The sequence below is a fragment of the Lagenorhynchus albirostris genome, chromosome 11 (assembly GCF_949774975.1).
Source record: "Lagenorhynchus albirostris chromosome 11, mLagAlb1.1, whole genome shotgun sequence".
Lineage (NCBI taxonomy): Eukaryota > Metazoa > Chordata > Mammalia > Artiodactyla > Delphinidae > Lagenorhynchus > Lagenorhynchus albirostris.
The window spans coordinates 58,972,891-58,998,228 of record NC_083105.1 but is presented as its reverse complement, the minus strand read 5'-3'; the positions used below and the strand labels follow the sequence as shown (position 1 = coordinate 58,998,228).

General features: G+C 47.6%; 2 protein-coding genes across 6 annotated transcripts in view; both read left to right on the top strand.

The window, feature by feature from the left end:
- IKZF4 (IKAROS family zinc finger 4) overlaps positions 1 to 13,989 on the top strand; it is a 26,857-nt gene extending 12,868 nt beyond the window's left edge. For 2 of the 5 annotated variants that reach the window (XM_060165914.1, XM_060165915.1), the window contains exons 2-7: positions 2,697 to 2,801; positions 4,473 to 4,733; positions 5,746 to 5,913; positions 8,769 to 8,930; positions 9,387 to 9,518; positions 10,148 to 13,989. In XM_060165914.1, the coding sequence (XP_060021897.1) occupies positions 4,493 to 4,733; positions 5,746 to 5,913; positions 8,769 to 8,930; positions 9,387 to 9,518; positions 10,148 to 10,908 (1,464 nt within the window). In that variant the 5' untranslated portion in view covers positions 2,697 to 2,801; positions 4,473 to 4,492 and the 3' untranslated portion in view covers positions 10,909 to 13,989. Of the gene's footprint in view, positions 1 to 1,171; positions 1,256 to 2,696; positions 2,802 to 4,472; positions 4,734 to 5,745; positions 5,914 to 8,768; positions 8,931 to 9,386; positions 9,519 to 10,147 lie in introns of those variants that run through there. The other 3 variants (XM_060165913.1, XM_060165912.1, XM_060165911.1) reach the window with 3 other exon arrangements.
- Positions 13,990 to 16,142: 2,153 nt separating this feature from the next.
- On the top strand, positions 16,143 to 19,224 carry RPS26 (ribosomal protein S26). The gene is made up of 4 exons (XM_060164800.1): positions 16,143 to 16,358; positions 16,622 to 16,799; positions 17,895 to 18,025; positions 18,354 to 19,224. The coding sequence occupies exons 1-4, from the start codon at positions 16,356 to 16,358 to the stop codon at positions 18,387 to 18,389; spliced, it is 348 nt and encodes a 115-aa protein (XP_060020783.1). The 5' UTR covers positions 16,143 to 16,355; the 3' UTR covers positions 18,390 to 19,224.
- Positions 19,225 to 25,338: the final 6,114 nt, after the last annotated feature.

The window sequence follows — 25,338 nt, the reverse complement described above, 5'->3', positions numbered from 1 at the left end:
GCAGGAGCGGAGGGCTGCACCCCCTCAACATGGGAAACACATTTAGCTGGTGGGATGTTGCTCTGGTTCCTTTCTCTTCCTCCTGCTTTTATGCCCTTTGCCCACCTCCTGGTTCCTCTGATGTGAACCTCATGATTTGGCTTTGCCCTCGGGGGGTTCAGCCAATCTGTGATGACTTTGACCAAGAAAATTTCTCTGAGACCTGAGAGCAGCCCTAATTCTTGGCTTTGACAGTCTGGGATTTCTTGGGAGTCCCAGGCATTTGAAATTCCCTCACTGGGGTTTCTGGGGCTGAGAGAGGAACTGCTGAACTTCCTAAATCTGACTCTAGTTCTCTTCACCTTCCAGCTAAAACTCAAAATCCCTGGAGCCCCAAAAGGCTTTCTGACCCCTGAAATGGATTTATTTTATGTATTAGCCCCATAAAAGTAGACTTGAGCCTGTTTTGCCTCTTACCTTTATCCTAGGGAAGGCAACGGCATCAAAGAGCCCGTTGAACTACTGGTGTGACTCTGGAGGTAACTGCTCTTCCTCCTGTTCCCAGGCCTTAAGAAGGAGAGCCACAAAGGGTGTTTTTCCCTTAGTGTCCCTAGATCTCCCTTTAAGGATATTTTCCCCATATATCAAGCCCCAGGCCCCAAGAGGCAGCCTCAGCCTGGTAGGCTGGGACCAGCAATGGATTTCCAGCAAGCTCACTCATCCTTTTAGGGTCAAGGACTCAGCGCCAGGGCCCAGAGCCCTGTTCTTCCCCCATTACTAACATCCAGTGATTTAGGACAAGTCAGCACTAACATTTGAAAAGGAATGAGAAGATAACCTTTCAGCCCTTCTAACCTTAGCAAACACTACTCTTAGTTGAAAGGACATATTTTAAAACTGGGTCTGAGTCTACAAGTCTCAACCCACAACTCTGAGATGCTCACTTCACGATATGTGTGTGGTCCTGATATGGGGCAACTTTTTTTAGATAACCATGGCTCATCCAAAGAGCCCCAGCTGGGGAACCTCAGTTTCAAGCCATAAGGCTTCTTCGATAGGTAGTGAACAAATTTCCTCAGGCTTTGATGGGATAGAGTGGGGGAAATGGGACTTTTAGTAGAGGATATGAATGGGAAATGGTCCCAAAGTCCTGAGTGGTTGTTTTCTTCCCACTGACCAAAGCTGGAGAGGGATCCCTCAGGAGGGTGTGTTCCGGATTTCTTGCCTCAGGCCCAAGACTCCAACCATTTTATAATGGAATCTTTATTTTGTGAAAGTAAGTATGTGCATAGCTGGGAAATTGGGTAAAATACTAATAGGTGGACTTTAGGGATGAATTTTAGGGTTTGTCTCTCTCTCTCTCTCTCTCTGTCTGTCTTCCATATTTAGGCCTGTGTGCACACATCTATGCATGTTCATGTTAGCAGCTAATGTTGAAGGCTATGACTATGTTTCTCCCAATAGGTATGTTCTCTTTATGTGTATCTACATATATGGTATGTGTCCGTGTCTGTGTGTGTTTATCTACATGCTACATGTGTTTTATTTCACCTGTATATTTGTGCAGAAGATTGTGGGGAGGAGGGATTTTTTTTAAAGATATTATTCGTATCTTCAGGTGTGTTATCTGATTTTTAAAAACATATATGACACTCTTAAAAAGCATTTTTACAAAGCAATTTGTGCACAAGTTAAAATGAATATATTGAGAATAAACTGATTATTTCACTGTCAAGGGAACATCAAGTAGTAAATATGTGATTGGAATCATAGCAGAGGGAGGCTTTCTAGAGTAGCCACATTTTTGCTGATTTTAGAAAGTCGAATGGGCCCAGCTCTTCCCTGCTGAAACAGTGACTCCCAATTAGCTGTACAGGTGTTGGTTAAGGCATGGGTACTTACTGTTTGTGATCAGATTGGGGTTCCACCACTACTTGACCTTAGACAAGTAACATAGCCTTTTTTGTGCTTCAGTTTCCTCATCTGTAAAATTAAGAAAATATTGGCACCTACTTCACAGAGTTGTTGTGAAGATTAAATGAGATGATTCATTTAAAGTGCATAGAACGATTTCTGGCATGTAGTAAGCACTCAATTAATGTTAGCTGCTATTGTGAATTCCCTGGCGGTTCTGTGGTTAAGACTCCGCGCTTCCAATGCAGGGGGCGTGGGTTCACTCCCTGGTCAGGGAATCAAGATCCCACATGCCGTGCGGTGTGGCCATAAAATAAAAGAAAAATATTTTAATTAAAATGTTAGCTACTATTATTATGATTCCTATCATTATCATTAGATTCAGGGACAATTTCAGCTGCCCTTCCTGCAGATCCCGAACCTGGTGTCAGGGGCTCCGGAGAGGAACAGTAGGGAAGAACGTCTGTCCTGAACCACCTCCCTCCTGAGGCCCCATTTTCCTCTCCATCCCGGCCCGCCCAGCCCCAGCCCTGCTTCCTGTGGACGTCAGGCAATGATGCTCTTCCCCTCAGGCCTAGATGAAGGTAGGGTGGGCAAGGCGCAGCCACTGAGCTCGTGGAAGTCAGCACTGGGCACCCAGGCTGGCGAGGGCACAAGGTATGGTGCCAGGCATACAACACTGCCTTGTACATGGCTACGAGATCAATGTTTGTGAAACTTAACTGAACTTTGAAGAGATTAGGCAATGGACAGTAAATGGCTCGCGCTGCAACTTCACCTCCCCTCTTGTTCTCTCCTCCAAGGTAGCGGGGACTCATCTCTGGAGAAGGAATTCCTCGGGGCCCCAGTGGGGCCCTCAGTGAGCAGCCCCAACAGCCAGCACTCTTCTCCCAGCCGCTCACTCAGTGGTAAGTGCAGCCTCCTGCCCTCCCTGGCGTTACGTGCCCTCAGTTCGCCTTCCATGGCAGCCATTTCCCCATCGCTGCCCTCTGGTTTCCGGCTCAGAGTCTCTAACAGGACTCAGGAGCTCAGTCCGGGGTTTCCCTGACTTCTGAGAGGAGAGTGAATGGTCACTGCCTAGTGACTAGGGTGGAATTAAAAGAGGCACGGGTGGGATTAAGGTAAAGGCTCCAAAGAGGAATTCTGGAGCTGGAGAAATGAGTAGATAGAAATGGTCGTGAGCTGGAGTTAGGAAATAAGAGATGAGAAGGATCCCCCCATCACCACCCCGCAGTCCCCTGCCAGACAGGGTCCCCATGACTGCCCCTCCTCAGCTGGCCCTGGATCTGTGACATTCTCTAAATGGTTGGAATAGCCAGGAATGTAGGTCAGAGCTAGAGCCAAAGCTCTCTCCTCAATGGCTCCTCCCTTCTCCATCCCCCTCTCCAGATTTTTACGGAGGAGAGTAGAGGTGTTTGGTCCTATGGGGTGGGAGGATAGTGTGAACCATTTCTGTCTTCCAGCTTTGCTCTTTCTTTAGCCCACCGTCTTGGTCTTCCTAGGACCATTTTCCCGCCACTGTTACTTGCTGGCTTCCTGCCCAGGGCCAAGCCAGACATCTTTCCTAATGACAAGAGAGTGGAGAAGAAAGCTCCCCTTAGCCTCCTCCTCTCCCCAGTAACTGAAGACACCCCATGTACCCCAACTTTTTTTCTCTTGAAAACTATTTTCCTGGTGGTTGGAATAGGAGGAAAGGTTGTTTCAGGTCCCAGCAGGACCCCATATCACCACCCAGGATACTTAGGGGATTGGCTTCTTTCTTTCTTTCTTTTTTTAATTAATTTATTTATTTATTTATTTTTGGCTGCGTTAGGTCTTTGTTGCTGCACGCGGGCTTTCTCTAGTTGTGGTAAGCAGGGGCCACTCTTCACTGCAGTGTGCAGGCTTCTCACTGCGGTGGCTTCTCTTGTTGCGGAGCATGGGCTCTAGGCACAAGGGCTTCAGTGGTTGTGGCTCACAGCCTCCAGAGCGCAGGCTCAGTAGTTGTGGCACACAGGCTTAGTTGCTCTGCGGCATGTGGGATCTTCCCAGACTAGGGCTCGAATCCGTGTCCCCTGCACTGGCAGGCGGATTCTTAACCACTGCACCACCAGGGAAGTCCCGAATTGGCTAATTTTATTTTATTTTATTTTATTTATTTATTTTTGGCTGTGTTGGGTCTTCATTGCTGCACTCGGGCTTTCTCTATTTGCGGCGAGCGGGGGCGACTCTTCATTGCGATGCGGGGGCTTCTCATAGTGGTGGCTTCTCTTGTTGCAGAGCATTGGCTCTAGGCACGCGGGCTCGGTAGTTGTGGCTCCTGGGCTCTAGAGCACAGGCTCAGTAGTTGTGGCGCACGGGCTTAGTTGCTCCGCGGCATGTGGGATATTCCCGGACCAGGGCTCGAATCCGTGTCCCCTGCACTGGCAGGTGGATTCTTAACCACTGCGCCACCGGGGAAGTTCCGGATTGGCTTCTTTTAAAGCTTTAATGTCTCAGGGCTTGGACACAGCCTTTCCGACTTTAGGAGGGCCTTTCTGGCCCACGAGCAGGTTCCCCCCTTTGCCTGTCTCTATCCTAAACACCCTCCCACCCTCCAGCCAACTCCATCAAGGTGGAGATGTACAGCGATGAGGAGTCGAGCAGACTGCTCGGGCCGGATGAGCGGCTCCTGGAAAAGGACGACAGTGTGATCGTGGAAGACTCGTTGTCGGAGCCCCTGGGCTACTGTGATGGAAGCGGGCCAGAGCCTCACTCCCCCGGTGGCATCCGGCTGCCCAATGGCAAGCTCAAATGTGACGTCTGTGGCATGGTCTGCATCGGACCCAACGTGCTCATGGTGCACAAGCGTAGCCACACGGGTGAGTACAGCAGGTGCCCCGAGGCAGAGGCTGTGCTACGAGGTCATGCCGCAGTGGGGTAGCCTCAGGAAGGGAAGGGTCTCTCCCAGCACCATTTCTAGCTGATGAAAAAAGGTCTGGTGATGAAATTTGGACTCCCTCAACACCTGTACTTCCTGGCACTTTCCTCAGCTGTTGTTACAAAGAAAAGCTGGTATTTGTCTCAGGAGGTGACGGAGGGGAAGGTGTGGTAGCCTCAAGAAGGGTCCTATAGTCCAACAGGGTATTGTTTGGGCCCTTCTGTCTCATGATTTTTTTTTTTTTTTTTGCCGTGCTGCGAGGCATGTGGGATCTTAGTTCCCCAACCAGGGATCGAACCTTTGCTCCCTGCAGTTGAAGTGCTGAGTCTTAACAACTGGACCACCGGGGAAGTCCCTGTCTCATGATTTTTTTTTTTTTTTTTTTTTTTTTTGCGGTACGCGGGCCTCTCACTGTTGTGGCCTCTCCCGTTGCGGAGCACAGGCTCTGGACGCGCAGGCTCAGCGGCCATGGCTCACGGGCCTAGCCGCTCCGCGGCATGTGGGATCTTCCTGGACTGGGGCACAAACCCGTGTCCCCTGCATCGGCAGGCGGACTCTCAACCACTGCGCCACCAGGGAAGCCCCTGTCTCATGATTTTTTTAAAAAAAGGAACACAGAAGCCTCTTCCCAGCTTTCTTGGGCTTTGGGCTTCAGACTTCTGGGGCAGAGTGGGTCCTGCGGGGCTCAGTTCTTAACAACAGTCTTTGGCCCAGAGTTCCAGGGCTGGTGCCCTTCCCCTTGCCACACACCTCTTGTCCACATCTCAGGGTGAGACTGTTCCCAAGGGGTCCTTATAAAGCAGAATTTGTGTGTGTGGCACAGCCCTGCCTCTCAGAAATGTGTTCTGAGCACCTTCCTTCCCCCGGGCGGGGTGAAGCAGAGGGTGAGGGACTAGGTTTAACCTTCACAGTTCCTCATGCCTGGTCGTCTGGGCTGTGTCTTCCACTCGCAGGAGAAAGGCCCTTCCACTGCAACCAGTGCGGTGCCTCCTTCACCCAGAAGGGCAACCTGCTGCGCCACATCAAGCTGCACTCTGGGGAGAAGCCCTTCAAGTGTCCCTTCTGCAACTACGCCTGCCGCCGGCGTGATGCGCTCACTGGCCACCTCCGCACACACTCGGGTAGGTGGCCTGACCAGGACACCCAGCAAATAGAGCTCAGCCACTTTTCTTGTATTGGGGGAGTTACAGTGTCTGCCACTGAGGAGGGCAGAGTACTCACAGAGCAGGGCAGCAGGCCCCATGGGGGATTTGGGGCTTTTTGATGGGGTATTTTACATCTGCCATTCTCTGTAATAGGGAGCAAGAAGGAGCCTGGGTGACGTTGTTGGCTCTCAACAGTCACCCTCCCTGACTTGGTTTTTATTTATTTATTTATTTATTTATTTATTTGGCTGCACCAGGTCTTAGTTGCAGCACTCGAGATCTTCACTGCTGCATGCAGGATCTTTAGTTGTGGCATGCAGACTCTTAGTTGCGGCATGCGGGATCAAGTTCCCTGACCAGGGATTGAACCCAGGCCCCCTGTGTTGGGAGCGCAGAGTCTTAACCGCTGGACCACCAGGGAAGTCCCCTGACTTGGTTTTTAAAGTTCACGCTGATGCCAGAACCCTCTGGGCCCCGTCACCCCCCACTGCTGAGCACCAGGGAAACCCCTCCTTCTACTCCCGTGTGCCCCAGGCCCCACACCTGTCACCATCTGCATCTCCCCCGTCTGTCTGTCCTCCCCTTGACTTCCTGCTGGTTCCTGAAAATTTTCATGGGCCTCCCAAACTGGAAGAAAGGAAGCCTAGGAAAAGAGTATCCCATTTCTGTTTCCCATCCCAAGAGGTTGTCACCTTCCCAGAGGCAACAGCAAATCCAGAGGGTGCCTGGAGGTCAGTGTTTGGAACAGTGCCAGGGAACTGGACTAACCAGGTTTCCTAGCTCCAGCCAAGGCGGGTTGAGTCGACGTCTTTCTGAATCCGCTGGACAGATAGCACTTTTGAAGCATTTTGCTAACTTTTAAGCTTTGGCTTGGACTTGGGAAGAGGCCAGGAGCTGAGCTGGCAGGAAGGAGGGAGCTCAAGACTGGGAAAAGGAAGGAAGAAGGGCAGAGGGGAAATAATTAGTAGGGTCTGTCCTTGGAAACCTTCCTTGCTGTTTTTCTCTTTTCTTAAGCTCTCCTAGGCCAGGATTTAAAGGGACAGAGCAATCACCTCACCACCCTCTACTTCTCCCAGCCACCTACCTTGTTCTAGATTCTCTCACTTTGGAGCTGGGACCTCTTTATCTCTATGTATGTGGAGAACCAGGGAGAAGGATCATTATTGATTCATGCTTTATAATCTCCAAAGCATTTCACATGTGTCTCCTCACTCATGTGATCCTCGTAACAATTCCAAGGTAGATGTTATTATCACAGAGCTCTTCTGCAGCCTCGCTGGAATCCCGTTAACGGCAGGTGCCAGGGAGTTGTGCTCCTTTTCTGAGGAAAAGGGTGGCTCCCCCTGCTGGTTTGGGACAAGGATGGTTTGGCCCCCTAGAATTCCTACCAAAACAGCAGGGCCAGCTGGGTGGATATTGGATGCTGCTCTGTAGGAGATTATTAGGGACGGAAGCGGACACATATACTGTTGGATCCCATCTCTGTGAGATGTTTTCTATCACAGCCCACACTATAGGAAAAAAGGAGTTTCTCCCCTAGATGTTAGATCATTTCCCCAAGAGTCTTGGGTGGATGAGGACCACGGCGTTCCTCTCGTCCCCCAACCACTCGGATTTACGGTGCCAGAGCAAAACGGCAGTAGATCGACTGAGACTAGGCCCAGTTCAGGCGCTGGGGGGTGGGTAGTAATTACCAGCCTCCTGGAGATACCTTCTCCCGAGTCCCTGCACAACCTTCTCCTGAGTCCCTGCTCAATAGTAGAAAGATACTTTCACAAATATCATCTCTCAAGTTTTGTTGTTTTTTTTTTTTTTGCGGTACGCGGGCCTCTCTCACTGTTGTGGCCTCTCCCGTTGCGGAGCACAGGCTCCGGACGCGCAGGCTCAGCGGCCATGGCTCACAGGCCCAGCCGCTCCGCGGCATGTGGGATCTTCCCGGACCAGGGCATGAACCCGTGTCCCCTGCATCGGCAGGCGGACTCTCAACCACTGCGCCACCAGGGAAGCCCTCAAGTTGTTTTTAAAGGAACTGTCGATCTCAGTTTTTCCAACCTTTTTCTCTTCAGTGGAAACAAAATCTTCATAACCTGTTCTTTATTTTTTAAAAAAAGACCCCCAAAGTTGGTGTTCTCTTCCTTTTATTCTTTGCCTTTACTTTCCGCTTGTTCTGTTCTTTTTTTTTTTCTCTTCTCAGAATTTCTCTATCAGTGATGGTTTTTCTAGGGCTCTTTTGGTATCTCAGTGTAGAGAGAAAGAAAAATGAGTAGTAAAACCAGGCCAGGGATGGAGGTAAGAGTACAAGTAAAGGTCAGTGAAAACTGCCCCTCCCCACATTGGCAGATCTAAGGGCTCTTGTTTCTGTCACTCCAGCCCACCAATTTCCCCCAAACTGAAACAGATAGTTCGTAAGCAAAAAATCCCCTTGTCTGATAAACAGCACTTATACCCGCCTGCCACATGGAAAGGTTAAACCACAGTCTGGGCCCCAGACTCTGAGATCTTGGGGTGGGGCCAGCCTGCCTGCCAGGGATGACCCCCTACAAAGTCCCTGGGTCCTCCCTTCCTTTGAACAACAATTTGGCCATCTTGAGGCCCACCAACAGTCCAAAGCTATGTGCCCTGGGTCCCCTCTCTCCTCCCATAGCTGCCCGTTGTCCCTCCTCTCCAAGGTTTGGTCGTCTGTCCGTGTTTGCAGCTGAAGTTGGGGAAAGGAAGACAAGCAGAAGAACTCGACTGAGCAACACCCGTGCACGTTTGCTCCTGGGCGGTTTTGCAGAGCCAGGGCACAGGGAGAAGTAACTCCAGTGCTTCCTCTTCTCTCTCCTACACAGTCTCCTCTCCCACGGTGGGCAAGCCCTACAAGTGTAACTACTGCGGCCGGAGCTATAAACAGCAGAGCACCCTGGAGGAGCACAAGGAGCGGTGCCACAACTACCTACAGAGTCTCAGCACTGAAGCCCAAGCTCTGGCTGGCCAGTCAGGTGAGCCTGCAGGTAGGACCATCGGGGAGTTGAGGGCAAGGCCGGAGGGAGTGCAGGACAAGGGTAATCCCAGCACCTACCCCCACAAAGGGATGGGGTCTATGGAACAGGGACAGTTACCCCAGTAAATGTGCCGAGCACCCCAGTTGGTGCAGAACCCTGTGGTGGGTACTTCAGGGAGATCCAGAGGAGGGGGAGGATTTGAACTATGTCCTCAGTCTAATGGGAGAGAGAGAGAGTACAAGGAAGTATACAATCAAGGGCCACATGTATTTAATTGTCCCCAAATTATCAGAAATGTGCTGTGGTGAGGTCTAGATGGGGTGAAGTAAGCAGGGCCCCATTTCCCAGGCATGGGATTTGACCTTACTTAGCTACTGACCTGCTGGTTTTCTCCAGGCAAAGGCAGCTGGGCCCCTGCTACCCCTACTCAGCTGCTCCTACCTGTTCCCACCTCCCTCCCACTAGGTGATGAGATACGGGACCTGGAGATGGTGCCGGACTCCATGCTGCACTCATCCTCTGAGAGGCCAACTTTCATTGATCGTCTGGCCAACAGCCTCACCAAACGCAAGCGTTCCACTCCCCAGAAGTTTGTAGGTAAGAGTCCAGTTGGAGAGGAGACAGCAGCTTTAAGCCACAGCTCATCTAAATCTGAGCACTGGTAGCCCTTAGATCAGCTGGGTCTGGAGATTTGCTTGGGGGAAAGAAAGCGGTCTGGTGGTCTTTGGTGCTCAGAATCTATCCCCAGAACAGGAGGGGAGTGAAGAGGGAGCGCATCGTGGGGGTGGAAGAAGGGTCAGAGTTGAGGTCTCTCCAGGTGGTTGGTTGTAAGAGGAGGGGGTCAGGGGCTCAGGCTCTTCCAATTTTTGAAAATAGTAAGGACTTCAGTCTACGGGGGCTGAGTGAAGGACCCTTAGAGTCAGAGAGAGGAGGTGTGTATGGAGTCCCCCAACCTGGCCCTGGTCATTAGCTCTCTAAGGACCTGGAGCTTTATAGAGAGCAACGAAGGAAGTATTCAAGACCAGTGGGCTGGGACTGAGTCCTTCCCTAAGATTATAGCCCAGAGTCAGGGAGTAGCCCCACAGAGGACCTGACCTTGAGGGAAGTAAATGAGGGGTGGTGAATAATGTTACAGCCATCCCCAGGAGAAAGAAAATGAAGAAGTAATCCTGGGGGAGCTTAGGAACTGTCCAAAGCCAGCCCTGCTGAGACCCTTCTCTCCACAGGCGAAAAGCAGATGCGCTTCAGCCTCTCGGACCTCCCCTATGATGTGAACTCGGGTGGCTATGAGAAGGATGTGGAGTTGGTGGCACACCACGGCCTGGAGCCTGGCTTTGGAGGTTCTCTGGCCTTTGTGGGGGCAGAACATCTGCGTCCCCTCCGCCTTCCACCTACCAACTGCATCTCAGAACTCACGCCCGTCATCAGCTCTGTCTACACTCAGATGCAGCCCCTCCCTGGTCGACTGGAGCTTCCAGGGTCCCGAGAAGCAGGTGAGGGACCCGAGGATCTGGCTGATGGAGGTCCCCTCCTCTACCGGGCCCGAGGCCCCCTGACTGACCCCGGGGCGTCCCCCAGCAATGGCTGCCAGGACTCCACAGATACAGAGAGCAACCACGAAGATCGGGTTGGGGCAGTGGTATCCCTCCCTCAGGGTCCCCCACCCCAGCCTCCTCCCACCATTGTGGTGGGCCGGCCCAGTCCTGCCTACGCCAAAGAGGACCCCAAGCCACAGGAGGGGTTACTGCGGGGCACCCCAGGCCCCTCCAAGGAAGTGCTTCGGGTGGTGGGCGAGAGCGGTGAGCCGGTGAAGGCCTTCAAGTGTGAGCACTGCCGCATTCTCTTCCTGGACCATGTCATGTTCACTATCCACATGGGCTGCCATGGCTTCAGAGACCCTTTCGAGTGCAACATCTGTGGTTACCACAGCCAGGACCGGTACGAATTCTCTTCCCACATTGTCCGGGGGGAGCACAAGGTGGGCTAGCGACCAAGCGTCCCCCCCTCGGTCCACCACTCCACTGCCCTACCTACAGGAGTCTAGCCCTGTCCCCAACACGTCCCAAGGAGTTGGGTTGTGTAGCCCCGCTACTGGCTACCTGACTTCACACCTGACCCTGACCCCTCCTCACCTGTGCGCCTCCTCTTCCCCGACTGATCTAAGCATTGTGATGAAACAGGTCTTTTGCTTATGTTTCTCCTTTTTCTCTTCTCCTCTCATCCCACCATACTCACTGAGTTATTTATTAATATAATTTGTTTTCTTTTGCTTTTTTTTTTTTAACTTATATCGGTCACTTACCACACCCCACCTTCCTGCCCACAGTCCCCTTCTGCTTTAGGCCTCATTTTTCTCTTTGCTCCAGCTTTCTCCAACAGCCCCAGGGGTAGGAAGCTCCTCTTAGTGCTAAGAGACCCTGAGCTTCTTGACTTAAGTCCTCATCTTTTACATCATCTGATTCTTCAGTTTCGACGGTGATAGCTCCCTCTGGCCCTGCCTTAGCTCTGTGACATTATATCTCCTCTCTGGGACCCTTCAACCTGGTACTCCATACCTCTTGTGCCCTCTCACTTTAGGCAGCTTGCACTACTCCTGATCGAATGAAGAAATCCCTCATTTGGAAGTAGGAGAGGCCGAAGACATTCTCCCCAGGCACCATGGGACTGAGGGTCCTCTTGACATCCCCCTAGGAATACGAGTTCCCCAAAGCCCACATTCAGGATCTGCCTCTAGGATGTGATATCTCTCTCTTCTCTCCTCGAACTGCCCGTCTACTCCGTGGTGGTTTTGCTCTCCTTGGAGTGCCCCAATTTTATATTCTCAGGGGCCAAGGCTAGGTCAGCAGTCCTCTGTCTCTGACACATTTGGAGCCACAGGTGCCTAAATGGGAACCAGGGAAGGGAATGGGTCAAAATTCTTCTCTTTCTCTCCCACCTCTCAAACTTCTTCACTCTAGTGACCTTCCTGGGCTCTCAGGGACTTCTGTGGTCCCTGTCCTATGAGAAACTGGTGAGTTGCTGCCTGATAACAAGGGGGTACCCTCAGCCCCCCGCGTCACGCTGCCTTCTTCTTCTCCCCCTAGCAGGATTCACCCTCTCATTCCCGGGCTCCTGGGCCCTGTTCTTAGGATCAGTGGCAGGGAGAAAAGGCTGTCTCTTTTCTCTCTCCTAATTTTCTGTATAACCAAAAATTATCCCAGGATGAGCAAGGGCATGTGCCCCTCTCCCCATTCCACTCTTGTCCCAGCAAGAATGGGATGGGCACAACGGAACTGGGGGGTCATCCTTTACTGCCCCCTCTACACTCAGCTCCCAGATGTAGGGCAGGAGGGGGCACTCTCCTGGCTACTGCAGAGACCCCTGGCTATTTGGGTAACCTAGTTAGTGAGAAGGGGGCAGGAGGAGATACAGCTCCACTGCAAATGGAGGTCTCTTTCTACAAGAGTTCCCTGCCCAAGGCCACAGCCATCCCATTCTCTGCTTCCTTGAGATTCAAACCAAAGCCTGTTTTTCTATATTTAAAGATAAAAAAAGTAAAAACCAAACACAACACCTCACAAGTTGTAACACTTGGTCCTTCTCTCTCTCTCTCTCTCTCTCTCTCTCTCCCCCCCTCCCCCTCCCCTTTTCTCTTCCCTTCCATCTTTCTTTCCACATGTCCTTTCCTTATTGGCTCTTTTGTCTCCTACTTTTCTCACTCCCTATCAGGGATAATTTAGGGGGATGGTAAAAGGTTGGCTAAGGAACAGACCCTGGGATTGGGGCTCTTAAGGGCTCTAAGAGAGTCTGTCTACCTTACCCTATTATGGGAAGGGAGACCCTAAAAAACTTCTCTTCTTCCTCCTTTTCTCCCCCACTATGTGGTCTCCCCAAGAGAACCAGATTGTCAAGGAGGGGCACCGTGGGTTGACTGTTCCTCCTTGACAATGTAGCAATAAACAGATGCTGCCAAGGGCAGAGGATCGGGGAGTCATCTGGGAGGAGAGTGGTCTCTGGAGAAGGGGAGAGTCTTCTTGAGAACACCCCAGGGAACTGGCTTCTTGTTTCAGAATGGCAGCAGAGCTGCGATTAATATCTGGGGTTCCCCTCAACTGTCCTGGTTATTGAGCCCCATCCTGTTAGACCTGCCCTCACCACCTCTTCTGCTGCTGTGTATTTGGTGACACCTCATAAGGACTAGTCCCTTTTGGGGTATCAGAGCCTTAGGGTGCCCTATCCCCTCCCCCAGTCAGTTTTGGCACCTGTAACCTCCTGGAACATGAAAGACTATGCTCTGAGGCCATACTCTGAGCCCATGAGAGCAGAGACTGGAAGGGCAAGACCAGGTGCTAAGGAGGGGAGAGAAGGGCACTCTGTCTCTCTCCAGACCATCACTGCACTTTAACCAGGGTCTTAGGTACAAAATCCTACTTTCCAGAGCCTTCCAGCTCTGGAACCTCAAACATCCTCATGTTCTCTCCCAGCAGCCTTTTGCATAAAAAAAAAAAAAGTAAAGAAAAAGAAAAAAAAATACATTGAAACCCACATGGAGAAAAGAGGTGTTTTCCTTTTATATTGATATTTAAAATCAACACCACACAAAAAAATTTCTAAATAGACACTTTTCCAGACCTTTGTTTTTTCGTGTCAGTGTCCAAGCTGCAGATGGGATTTTGTAATACTTCCGGCAGCTTCTTTCCTTGTGTACATAATATATATATAATATATATTTTTAATCAGAAGTTATGAAGAACAAAAAGAAAAAAAAATAAAACACAGAAGCAAGTGCAATACCACCTCTCTTCTCTCTCTCCCAGGGTTTCATTTGTAGCCTATGCTTGGTGTCTCCTTGGACCTTAGCCCTTCACCTCCTCCTTTTCCTCTGGTTCCCCCTTCCCCCGCCCCCTTTTTTTTAGAGTTTTTCTCCTTTCTCAAGGGGAGTTAAACTAGCTTTTGAGACTTATTGCAAAGCATTTTGTATATGTAATATATTGTAAGTAAATATTTGTGTAACGGAGATATACTACTGTAAGTTTTGTACTGTACTGGCTGAAGGTCTGTTATAAATAAACATGAGTAATTTAACACCCCTGGTTGTTTTTGCAGACTTCCTTTGCCTTGCTTTTCTGCTGGGAGGGAGGGGGACCTCCTTGCAGCATACTGTACCAACTACTAAACATTTTGAAGGTGAACAAGTATAAGACTGAAAGGAAACCAAACAAGAGTGCTCAAGTTGTTTCTACAGAAGAACAGAAGAATTTTCAACCTAGTATGGGAAGTGGAGGAGAGTTGCCCACCAGGAGTGCCTTCAGGAAAGGAGAGAAAACCCAATCTGTCTATCTGTCCAAAGCAGAGATTCATCAAACATTTGCTGAGTACCTACTATGTGTAAAACACACTATATTCCCAGGGAGATACAAGATACAATAGCATGAATAATGATGATAATAGGGTCTACCACTTTTTGAGCATTTCATAAATGCCAAGCACTGTACCAAGTATTCATTTAATTGTAGAGACAACCTATGAAAGAACGGTCACCATTACTAGTGAAGAATAAAAGCCCAAGAGAGAATAAATAACTTGTCTAAGACTTATAAGCCAGTAAGTGATAGAACCTGGATTTGAACCCAAGGATATGGTGTGTTCACCCAAAGTCTGTGTTTATCCCTTAAAGCCCAGAAATCCAGCCAGTGAAACCCCCAGGCTATAAAAATCCAAAGAAAAGCCAACATAGGAACATTGACTTGGTTCTGTCTTAAATATTAACTATTTTCTGTCCCCCTCACTGAACGTTTTCTGTTCTATCTACCCCATTGCCATTCTATACAATATTGTCTGCTTTGTGTTTTCCATGAGACTATATTGAAGTGAAAACTGGAGATGCTTCCATCTAGAATCTGTCATTTTCCATGACCCATTGAAACTAGCAAATTGAAACTCAAGACCATGAACATAGTTGTTTTGAAGCCAAAACTAAAGTTAGAAAATAAATTTTAACCCCAATAAAGTGGGTTACAAATTAACGGAAACCATAATGGATTGTGGGAGGGAGAGTGAATCTGGTGTATTCGGACTCTAGAATGACTCATGAATGAAGGGTCAGTCTCCATCTGTACCATCTTGGGTCTGAATGCTGGGAGGTCACCTTGACATCCAAATTTCTTCAATTTTGGAGACAAGTAGGTGGTTGGCTACCCATGAATAGCCAGTCCTGCTCAAGGCTAAAGACTCTCTGAAGGCTCTCCAGAGGTAAATGGAACTCAGAACAAAGTATGTTTCAGTAGGGGGCCAGATTCATCAATGAGTGGTGAAATCACCTTGGTGGGGATTGATCGACACTTATTAAAAGAAAATAGAACATAACAGTGCACCTTATGTCATAAGGGCATTGTTTCATGAAGTTTATGTTTCAGTTTTGTGTGTATGTACTGAGTACATTTGTGTATGTACTGAGTACCAACGTAAAATATATTTCTACTAGGAGTCTGAGTCAAATCTCTTAAGTCACTAGTCCAGGCTATATATACCTCCATCCATTTGTTAGGTAAGAGACAACATAGTATAGTGGAGCCAGAACACCTCATACTAGCACGACGTGACTTCAGACAACCTCAATTTTAACCTCTCTACACCTCAGTTTTTCAATCTGTAAAGTAAGGACAATAATAGAACCTACCTTAAAGGCTTGTTGAGGGTTAAATGAGTTAATATTTATACAATGCTTACTACAGCGCCTAGCATTGAGCTATCGGGATCCAGGAATAAAAAAGCGAACGAGGAACAACCCTAGCACCAACGCACTTGTCCATGTCTCCTCGTTGTGAGGTTTTCTCCATATTGAAAGGAGGAATTAACAAAATGCTTTATTCCAGCCCCACCGCACGCCACCCCCGCCTTCTTCCATTTCTCAATCTAGCACCAAGTAACAGGACTGTCAGAGAAACGAGCCGAGAGCGTCCCCCGGTGGCATAGTGTCGCCTTCGGTCTCAGTGCTTGGGGCCCGGGGCCTGCCAACCTCGCACTACAACTCCCATCATGCATCTCTTGCCCTCCGGCCTCTAACTGGGAAGGCGACTTGCGGCCCTGCGCTGGGGAACTTCCCCGCCCAGCATCGCAAAAAAGGATAACTATAGCCGCCCAGAATTACTTCCGGGGTAGGGCGTCGCAAGGGTTGCTGGGAAACATATAACTCTAATTTCCTTCCGCCAACTGGTTAAATAGTCCCACCGTCACCGTGTGCCACGGAAAAAGAAACTCGAGAAACACCTTCCTGCCCTAAATTTCAGCGGAAACGCTGAATAATAAAGAAAATTTGAGTAAAGTGGATTTCCGTTCTTGGCGTGCTTCCAGTAGACGTCTAGGAGGAATCTCCCGGCGTGAGCGTAGGTATCTCGCGCTATATAGGAGAGTCGGCCCGAGGGCCGGGCCCTCTTTCGCCTCCTCGCTTCCAAGATGGTGAGTCCTATCTCGTGGGGAATGTGCGGGGTCGGGTGGAGGCTTGAGAGGAGCAGATTTGGGGACTGTGGGGGTTTGAAAACCAGGGCCACGGTGGAGGAGTGGAAAGAGCGTATGTTTGTTCCAGGCTTGGAGGAATTTGTGGAGGGACTGGATATCTGAGTGGCACTTTTCTGGGGGTTGCCGGCGCGGAATGTGGCTGGAAAGGAGATAGGCTGGGTAAGTTGCGCCTTCTTCCTAATGGGGTTTTCATTTCCACGCAGACCAAGAAAAGAAGGAATAATGGTCGTGCCAAAAAGGGCCGCGGCCACGTGCAGCCTATTCGCTGTACCAACTGTGCCCGTTGCGTGCCCAAGGATAAGGCCATTAAGAAGTTCGTCATTCGGAACATCGTAGAGGCCGCAGCCGTCAGGGACATTTCTGAAGCGAGTGTTTTCGATGGTGAGTGAGCTCCTGGAGCGCAAACTGTGCAAGTATCTTAATACCTAAAACCACTTCCTGCCTCCTCTCCCACCCCCCACCCCCCCATCCGCAGGCTCTGTTCATTGGAGCGTGTCCAACAATTTTCTTGCACCTTTAGGATTGTTGTCGGTAGAAGAGAATGATATTTTTGCTATGTTGTTTGCCGTTTTGAGTTTTCTCTGGACAGAGGGGACTTTTGGTCGTACTGCACAATCTTTGAGCCTTATTTTGTGACTGTGTAGGGGATGAGATTCCAAAAGCACTTGTAGTGTTTATCCTGTATCAAAAATTCGGGAGTACTAGCTGAAAACGTAAATGTAACAATTCTTGAATTGTTGACAAACATTTGAGTAGTTGTAGAAAGCAGTCTTTTGAAGACTTTTAAGAGTCAAAGCAGTCCAGTTTGGTCGACAAGGGTGATATTTGGAGCAATATGATGTTTTGATCGTTTCGTTTTCTTAAGACGAATTAACTTTTTTAGGCAACAGGAGTAGGCATTAGGGCTGATGCAATTGCTGAAGGAACTGGGTTTTTGGTGATATTACATCTGTGGTGTGGATTTAGTCCCTACGGTGACAGGGTCGCTCAGTAAGGGAATATTCATTTGTGGAACTGTGTTATATATATATGTATTTAGATACCAGAAACTGAACACTTGGCTTTGGGGATGAAATCTTGTAGATATGTCTGACAGACACTTAAGTGAGTTTACTTTTTTAAAAAATTTATTTATTATTCATTTTTGGCTGCATTGGGTCTTCGTTGCTGTGCGCCGCCTTCTCTAGTGGCGGCGAGCCTGCCTCTCATAGCGGTGGCTCCTCTTGTTGCGGAGCTCAGGCTCTAGAGCGCAGGCTCAACAGTTGTGGCGCACGGGCCTAGTTCCTCTGCGGCATGCAGGATCTTCTGGACCAGGGCTCGAACCCGTGTCCCCTGCATTGGCACGCGGATTCTTAACCACTGCGCCACCAAGGAAGCCCATGAGTAAGTTTACTTTTGACTGATAGAATGAACAAGAAAGAACAGTGCAATGTGGTACCATACCTAATATCACAACTCTAATTTTTTGTTTCTTAGCCTATGTGCTTCCCAAGCTGTATGTGAAACTGCATTACTGCGTGAGTTGTGCCATTCACAGCAAGGTAGTCAGGAATCGTTCTCGGGAAGCCCGGAAGGACCGAACACCTCCACCCCGATTTAGACCTGCTGTGAGTATCTTAAAGGAGATGTGGAAGCCAGAGGGGTAATGGACAAAAGATAAGGAAGGACCCAAGGAATATCAAATTAAGATCTCTGCCTGTGGGTGGGATCAACTAAGTCTGTAACGACCTACACCTAAACATTTGTTTAGAGACACTTTTGAAGAATAGCTGTAAGAATTTGTTACAGATTGAGTAGTGTAATCTTTTTCCACATTTATTCATGCTTTTATGGCCCAAATACATTGTTAGTGATGGGAGGGTAGTGGTCAGGTTCTTTGAGGGGGGACTCTTCCGTGCATGGTTTCTTAAAATTCTTCATTTCTTTATCTTCCAGGGTGCTGCCCCACGACCTCCACCAAAGCCCATGTAAGGAGCTAAGTTCTTAAAGACTAAAGAAATACTGTTCCCTGGAAAGACAATAAAGTGGAAATTATACTTTATATGGCGTGTTGAGTATGTATTGTCAGGTGGAGGGGGGGTGTATGTCATAGAATTAATTACTTTTACCAAGTATTCAGTTGTGGAGTGCCACATGATGTTTTCATGGGGTGAGAAAGCTTATCCAGGTGAGTTAAACCTTTTGTATTTCTGCCTTTGGCCTCCCCAATTTGCATAGCTGAAGGCTGGGGAGAGGAGTTAAGGCATCTGTGAATGTTAGATTAATTCAGCCTCGCAAGTAGTTTAAGCTGGGGTCTTTAAAACAGGGAGGAACTAGCAGGGTAAGGAGTGTTATTGAATCAGGAAGTGATTTAGACTGAGGTGTGCATACCCCTGGTGGAGGACAGAAGACTTTATTTACTAGGAGCGGGTGACTTGGATAGCTTAAGGGGTCTGTATTCAGATTTATGTAGCTTAAAGGGTCTGTATTCAGATCCTTCATAAAATTCACCTGTCTACTGTGGTCTGCTGGTAAGCCAGTTCTCACCCAGCCTGCATCTTTCTATGGTACATTGCTCTATGGGGTGAAAATGTACAGGACACGAGGCGTTCCTAGAAATTTGTGGAAGTTCCAAGAGAGGACGTTTCCATGCAAAGTATGGGAAAAGGCTGTACCTAATTTTATCTGTGTGGCAATGGTTCATTTGTTCCAGAATTCAGAAATTAGAAAGTTACCGGCTAGGGATATACAGTTGAACCTTGAACAACATGGGTTTAACTCTGTGGGTTGTTCTGTTTTGTTTACAATAAACACATACTACACAGTCCACAGTTGTTTGAGTCCTCAGATGGTGAAAGCACAGGCAAATAAGAAGGGGTAACTCTAAAGTTATATAAGGATTTTTGACTGGGTGGTACCCCTAACCTATGTATTGTTCAGGGGTCAAATGTATGTTTATTTGAAAAATTCGTTTGGGAATGGATTGCTAAGGATTTTGCTGGTTAGGTTATGTGATTTTTTCCCCCCCTGAATTAAGCTAAACTAGGAGCTTGGAAGTTTTGATTAAAATACACATTGTTTGGGAACTCCCTGGCAGTCCAGTGGTTAGGACTTGATACCCTCACTGAGGGCCTGCATTCAATCCCTGGTCCAGGAACTAAAATCCCACATGCTGCACTGTGCAGCCAATAAAAAATAAAAAAAATAAACATTGTGGGAAACGGTTTGTTAAAACACTGAATGTAGGCAAGAGTCTCCATCTGTTGGGGAGACCCACAATATCTGTGCTTCTTCATTCCTCTACACTGTAATGACCCTGTTACACCAGGGATAAAACATTGGATAGAAAAAAATAGGGTTCAAGGTGAAAATGAATGCTGAACCTGGTGGTCCTAAATCCCAGCTTGCTCAATAAAGCCAGATTCATGTAGTAAATCAGGATCATTTGCGTGCAGAGATTTCTCTTGCGATGTTTATAGGCACAGCTTATCCTTTTCTCAGGGTAGGTCTTAATTGGCTCTCCCATGAGTTTAAAAACTGATTTAAACTAAGAGCCTAAGAGCTAAGAATTGTTTTAGCTATTTATCTATTGGTACTTGAGGATAATCCCAAACTAACTGATTTTGGAGTACTAGAAGTAACTCACAAAAGGGCTTTCCATGTGCTTCAGGTTCTAAAATAGCCCCATCCCACCTCCCAATCCACCAGTTACAAAGAACTCAAATGGTGTCTGATGGGCAACCAGGATATCCAGTTTCTACGTATGGGAAAGTTACCTCCTGTATAGACATCCATCTATCCCAGAAAAGAAAGCCACTTAAGTTGTCAGAAGTAGCCCACAGGTCAGTTTGAGTTTCTCAAGGTATTTGGACTGCAAGATCAGGAGCCGCCTCTGCTTAAGCTATTGTGGACTGATGTTCTAGTAGTTGATCACAGAAAAGATGATATAAACCTTTGAGCCCCTGCCTCCACCCCCCACCCTTCACCTCCAACTTAATTTATTGAACTGTTAGGAGGGGGAAAGTTAATTGCAGTCTCAGCACCTCCCTAACATTTCAGATGTGTTCTCCAGTCTCGATGTGTAAAGCCAGGTAGACCCCTCTGGGCTCTTCCAGGCATTGGCCCAATGTGCACCTGTGAGGTATTGGATTTCAGGTCAATTCCCTGTGGTCAAGATTCATTGAGAACCAAAGCAATCTTAGGAAAGAAAAATGGAGCTGGAGGAATCAGGCTCCCTGACGTCAGACTATACTACAAAGCTATAGTAATAAGACAGTATGGTACTGGCACAAAAACATACAGATCAATGGAACAGGATAGAAAGCCCAGAGATAAACCTATGTACATATGGTCACCTTATCTTTGACAAAGGAGGCAAGAATATACAGTGGAGAAAAGACAGCCTCTTCAATAAGTGGAGCTGGGAAAACTGGATAGCTACATGTAGAAGAATGAAATTAGAACACTTCCTTAAAACACTTCCTGACACCATACACAGAAATAAACTCAAAAGGGATTAAAGACCTAAATGTAAGGCTAGACACTGTAAACCTCTTAGAGGAAAACAGGCAGAACACTCTTTGACATAAATCACAGCAATATCTTTTTCGACCCACCTCCGAGAGTAATGGAAATCAAAAAACAAATGGGACCTAATGAAACTTAAAAGCTTTTGCACAGCAAAAGAAACCATAAACGACGAAAAGACAACCCTTGGAATGGGAGAAAATATTTGTAAACGAAGCAACTGACAAAGGATTAATCTCCAAAATATACAAGTAGCTCATGCAGCTCAATATCAAAAAAACAACCCAATCCAAAAATGGTCGGAAGACCTAAGTAAACATTTCTCCAAAGAAGACATACATATTGCCAACAAACTTGAAAAGATAACTCTTATCACTAATGGTTAGACAAATGCAAATCAAAACCACAATGAGTTATCACCTCACCCTGGTCAGAATAGCCATCAAAAAATCTACAAACAGTAAATGCTGGAGAGGGTGTGGAGAAAGGGGAACCCTCTTGCACTGTTGGTGGGAATGTAAATTGTTACAGCCACTATGGAGAACAGTATGGAGGTTCCTTAAAAAACTAAAAGTAGAACTACCATGTGACCCAGCAATCCCACTACTGGGCATATACCCTGAGAAAACCATAATTCAAAAAGAGACATGCACCACAATGTTCATTGCAGCACTATTTACAATAGCCAGGACATGGAAGCAGCCTAAGTGTCCATCGACAGATGAATGGATAAAGAAGATGTGGCACATAGTATACAATGGAATATTACTCTGCCATAAAAGGAAACGAAATTGAGTTATTTGTAGTGAGGTGGATGGACCTAGAGTCTGTCATACAGAGTGAAGTATGTCAGAAAGAGAAAAACAAGTACCGTATGCTGACGCACGTATATGGAATCTAATGAAACAGTACTGGTGAACCTAGTGGCAAGGCAGGAATAAAGACGTAGAGAACGGACTCAACGCAGTGGGGGAAGGGGAAGCTGGGATGAAGTAAGAGATGGCTAGTGGGAAGCTGCTGCATAACACAGGGAGATCAGCTGGATGCTTTGTGAAGACATAGAGGGGTCTTAGAGACCCCTCTAGGTCATAGAGAGGATGGGAGAGAGGCTCAAGAGGGAGGGGATATGGGGATATATGAATACTTACAGTTGATTCACTTTGTTGTACAACAGATACTAACACAACATAGTAAAGCAATTATACTCCAATAAAGACATTAAAAAAAATTCATTGAGGTCCTGAAACACCCTTTCCTTCAACCTCAATTCCTGGATTTTCACTTTTCTTTGCCTACCTCTCCATAGCTTAGCATGTATGAGGAAAAAATTATTCACTGCCTATCACACTATTTAGGTTAATGTGTTTTTTAGTTTACACATTTAGCTTATTTATTCTTTCAGTAACTGTTAGGTGTAGAGGGGTGTGCATTTCATATGCACTAACAAGCTAATAGGCCTCTCAACAGAGACTGAGCAATAGATGAAAGCATGGGCTAAAGTCTACTTTCATTTATTTGTTCAGTAAATACTAATTGCCCATGTGCTTGGCACTTTGCTTTTGAGTGCAGGTTGCCTATTAAAACAGAGGCGTCCAGGGACTTCCCTCGTGGTCCAGTGGTTAAGACTCCACGTTTCCTCTGGGGGAGCACGGGTACCATCCTTGGTCAGGGAATGGCGAGGCCAAAGAAAAAACAAAACAGAGGCATCCGGTTAAGAACCTAAGAGAGCTGAGTCGCGCCTCTGACACAGTGATCTGTGTGACCTTCGCTGAGTTACCTAACCTCTCTGTCTTCAATTTTCTAATCTTTAGGACAGTCATTCCTATATCATAGTATTTTGATGTAGTTTAAGTAATATAAAATATTTATTAAGTACCTACTATGTGCCAGACATTTCTAAGTGCTAAAGACATAAGCAGTGATCAAGTTCCTGGTCTCAGAGCTTTTTTAAAGAAAAAATTTTATCTATTTTTTGCTGCGTTGGGTCTTCGTTGCTGCGCGTGGGCTTTCTCTAGTTGCGGTGAGCGGAGGCTACTCTTCGTTGCAGTGCACAGGCTTCTTACTGCGGTGGCTTCTCTCGTTGAGGAGTACGGGCTCTAGGTGCGCAGGCTTCAGTAGTCGTGGCATGCGGGCTCAGTAGTTGTGGCTCGCGGGCTCTAGAGCTAAGTCTCAGTAGTTGTGGTGCACAGGCTTAGTTGCTCTGAGGCATGTGGGATCTTCCCGGACCAGGGCACGAACCCGTGTGCCCTGTGTTGGCAGGCGGATTCTCAACCACTGCTCCACCAGGGAAGCCCTTTTTTTTTTTTTTAAACAAGCTTTTATTGAGAAATATCTTCGACATTATTTTGGGAATTGTCCTCCTTCTCAAGAGTGTATCTGTCTTTGTCTCTCTCTCTCCCCCTTATAAATCTAAATGTTATTTTATCACTAAATAAAATATATTAATAAAAAATACAGAGAGGAACATATTTAATGAGCAGACTTTTAAAAGATGATTCATATTCAATAGATCTCTATGTAGGGAAGCCCTTTTTTTTTTTTTTTTTTTTGCGGTACGCGGGCCTCTCACTGTTGTGGCCTCTCCCGTTGCGGAGCACAGGCTCCGGACGCGCAGGCTCAGCGGCCATGGCTCACGGGCCTAGCCGCTCCGTGCATGTGGGATCTTCCCGGACCAGGGCATGAACCCGTGTCCCCTGCATCGGCCGGCGGACTCTCAACCACTGCGCCACCAGGGAAGTCCAGGAAGCCCTTTTTTTGCTTATTGATATCCAATTGTTGCAGCACTATTTGTTGAAAAGACTATCCCTTCTTTATTGCATTTCTTTGCACTTTTGTCAAAAATCAATTCACTATATATTTGTAGGACTATTTCTGGACTCTTTTCTCTTCCATTGATCTATTTGTCTATCTTTATGCCAGTACCATATTATCTTGATCACTGAGGCTTTATAATAAGTGCTCCCTCAGGTTGTACTCCTGGCTAATTCCTTCTCATCTTTGGCCCTCAGCCAAGACCACATTACTCTTAGAAGCCCTCTCTGACACCTCCAAACAAGAGTGGCTGCTCCTTTCTGCTCTCCCATTGCACCTATCCCAGCATTGGTCTCCCTTTATGGTTACTGATGGTTTGTCTCCCTTTCCATATAGATCGTAAGCTCTTTGAGGACACCACCTCCAGGGGTCCCAGAAGCACTGTTTGAAAAATATTGGAAACAAAACAAAACGAAACCCCACACACAAATGCTATAATTGCAGAATAGCTCCAAAAGCAAAGAATGTGACACTGAAGAAACCAAACCGTTGGCTATTAGGAAGTATCATCATGTAACCATGTAATGGGAATAATTCCTCTGCTGATGTTAAGAAGGAGACTGAGAGTGCAAATACATAAGGTGCAAAAATGCTGGTATTGAAAACCGAGCATAGAAAAGTTGAGGACCCTTATTTTAACCACCTAGAATGGCCAGTGGGGACAGAGGCTTAGAATCTGCTGCCCAGATCCTCTGAGGACTTTCCCTTCCAGCCCCTCTGTTCCACTGGAGCGGGTACGCGGGCCTCTCACTGTTGTAGCCTCTTCCGTTGCGGAGCACAGGCTCCAGATGCGCAGGCTCAGCGGCCGTGGCTCACGGGCCCAGCCGCTCCGCGGCATGTGGGATCTTCCCAGACCGGGGCACGAACCTGTGTCCCCTGCATCGGCAGGCGGACTCTCAACCACTGCGCCACCAGGGAAGCCCCTAGGTGCTTTTACCTCCCAACTCTGGCATAGTTCAAATGTACCTTGCCTTCTGTATGAAGGTCATGATTTTCTGGTTACTCCTGCTCTCCCATTTCTAATCTTTTTTTTTAACATCTTTATAGAGGTATAAAGATATAATTATATATCTTTATATATAAGATATAATTGCTTTACATTGTTATGTTAGTTGCTGCTGTATTACAAAGTCAATCAGCTATATGTATGCATATATCCCCTCCCTCTTGCATCTCCCTCCCACCCTCCCTATCCCACGCCTCTAGGTGGTCACAAAGCACCTGAGTTGATCTCCCTGTGCTATGCGGCTGCTTCCTACTACCTGTTTTACATTTGGTAGTGTATATATGTCAATGCCACCCTCTCACTTCGTCCCAGCTTACCCTTTCCCCTCCCTGTGTCCTCAAGTCCACTCTCTACATCTGCGTCTTTATTCCTGTCCTGCCCCTAGGTTCTAATATTTAAACACAATAAATTGCGAAGCCCAGATTTGGACCTATCCAATTCCAAATTCTGCCTTCTTTATCCTTCGCTGAGCTGTCTCCTAAAGCGAAAGTGCCAATCTATGTATTTCTTTTTTTAAAACATTTATTTATTTATTTTTGTCTGTGTTTGGGTCTCTGTTGCGGAGCATGGGCTTTAGGTACGCGGGCTTCAGTAGTT

What these genes read in the sequence shown, in the direction of transcription:
- RPS26 (XM_060164800.1), top strand. An exon ending in TGAAGCGAGTGTTTTCGATG is followed by an intron (nt 16,800 to 17,894) that starts GTGAGTGAGCTC and finishes TTTGTTTCTTAG; the next exon opens with CCTATGTGCTTCCCAAGCTG. An exon ending in CACCCCGATTTAGACCTGCT is followed by an intron (nt 18,026 to 18,353) that starts GTGAGTATCTTA and finishes TTTATCTTCCAG; the next exon opens with GGTGCTGCCCCACGACCTCC.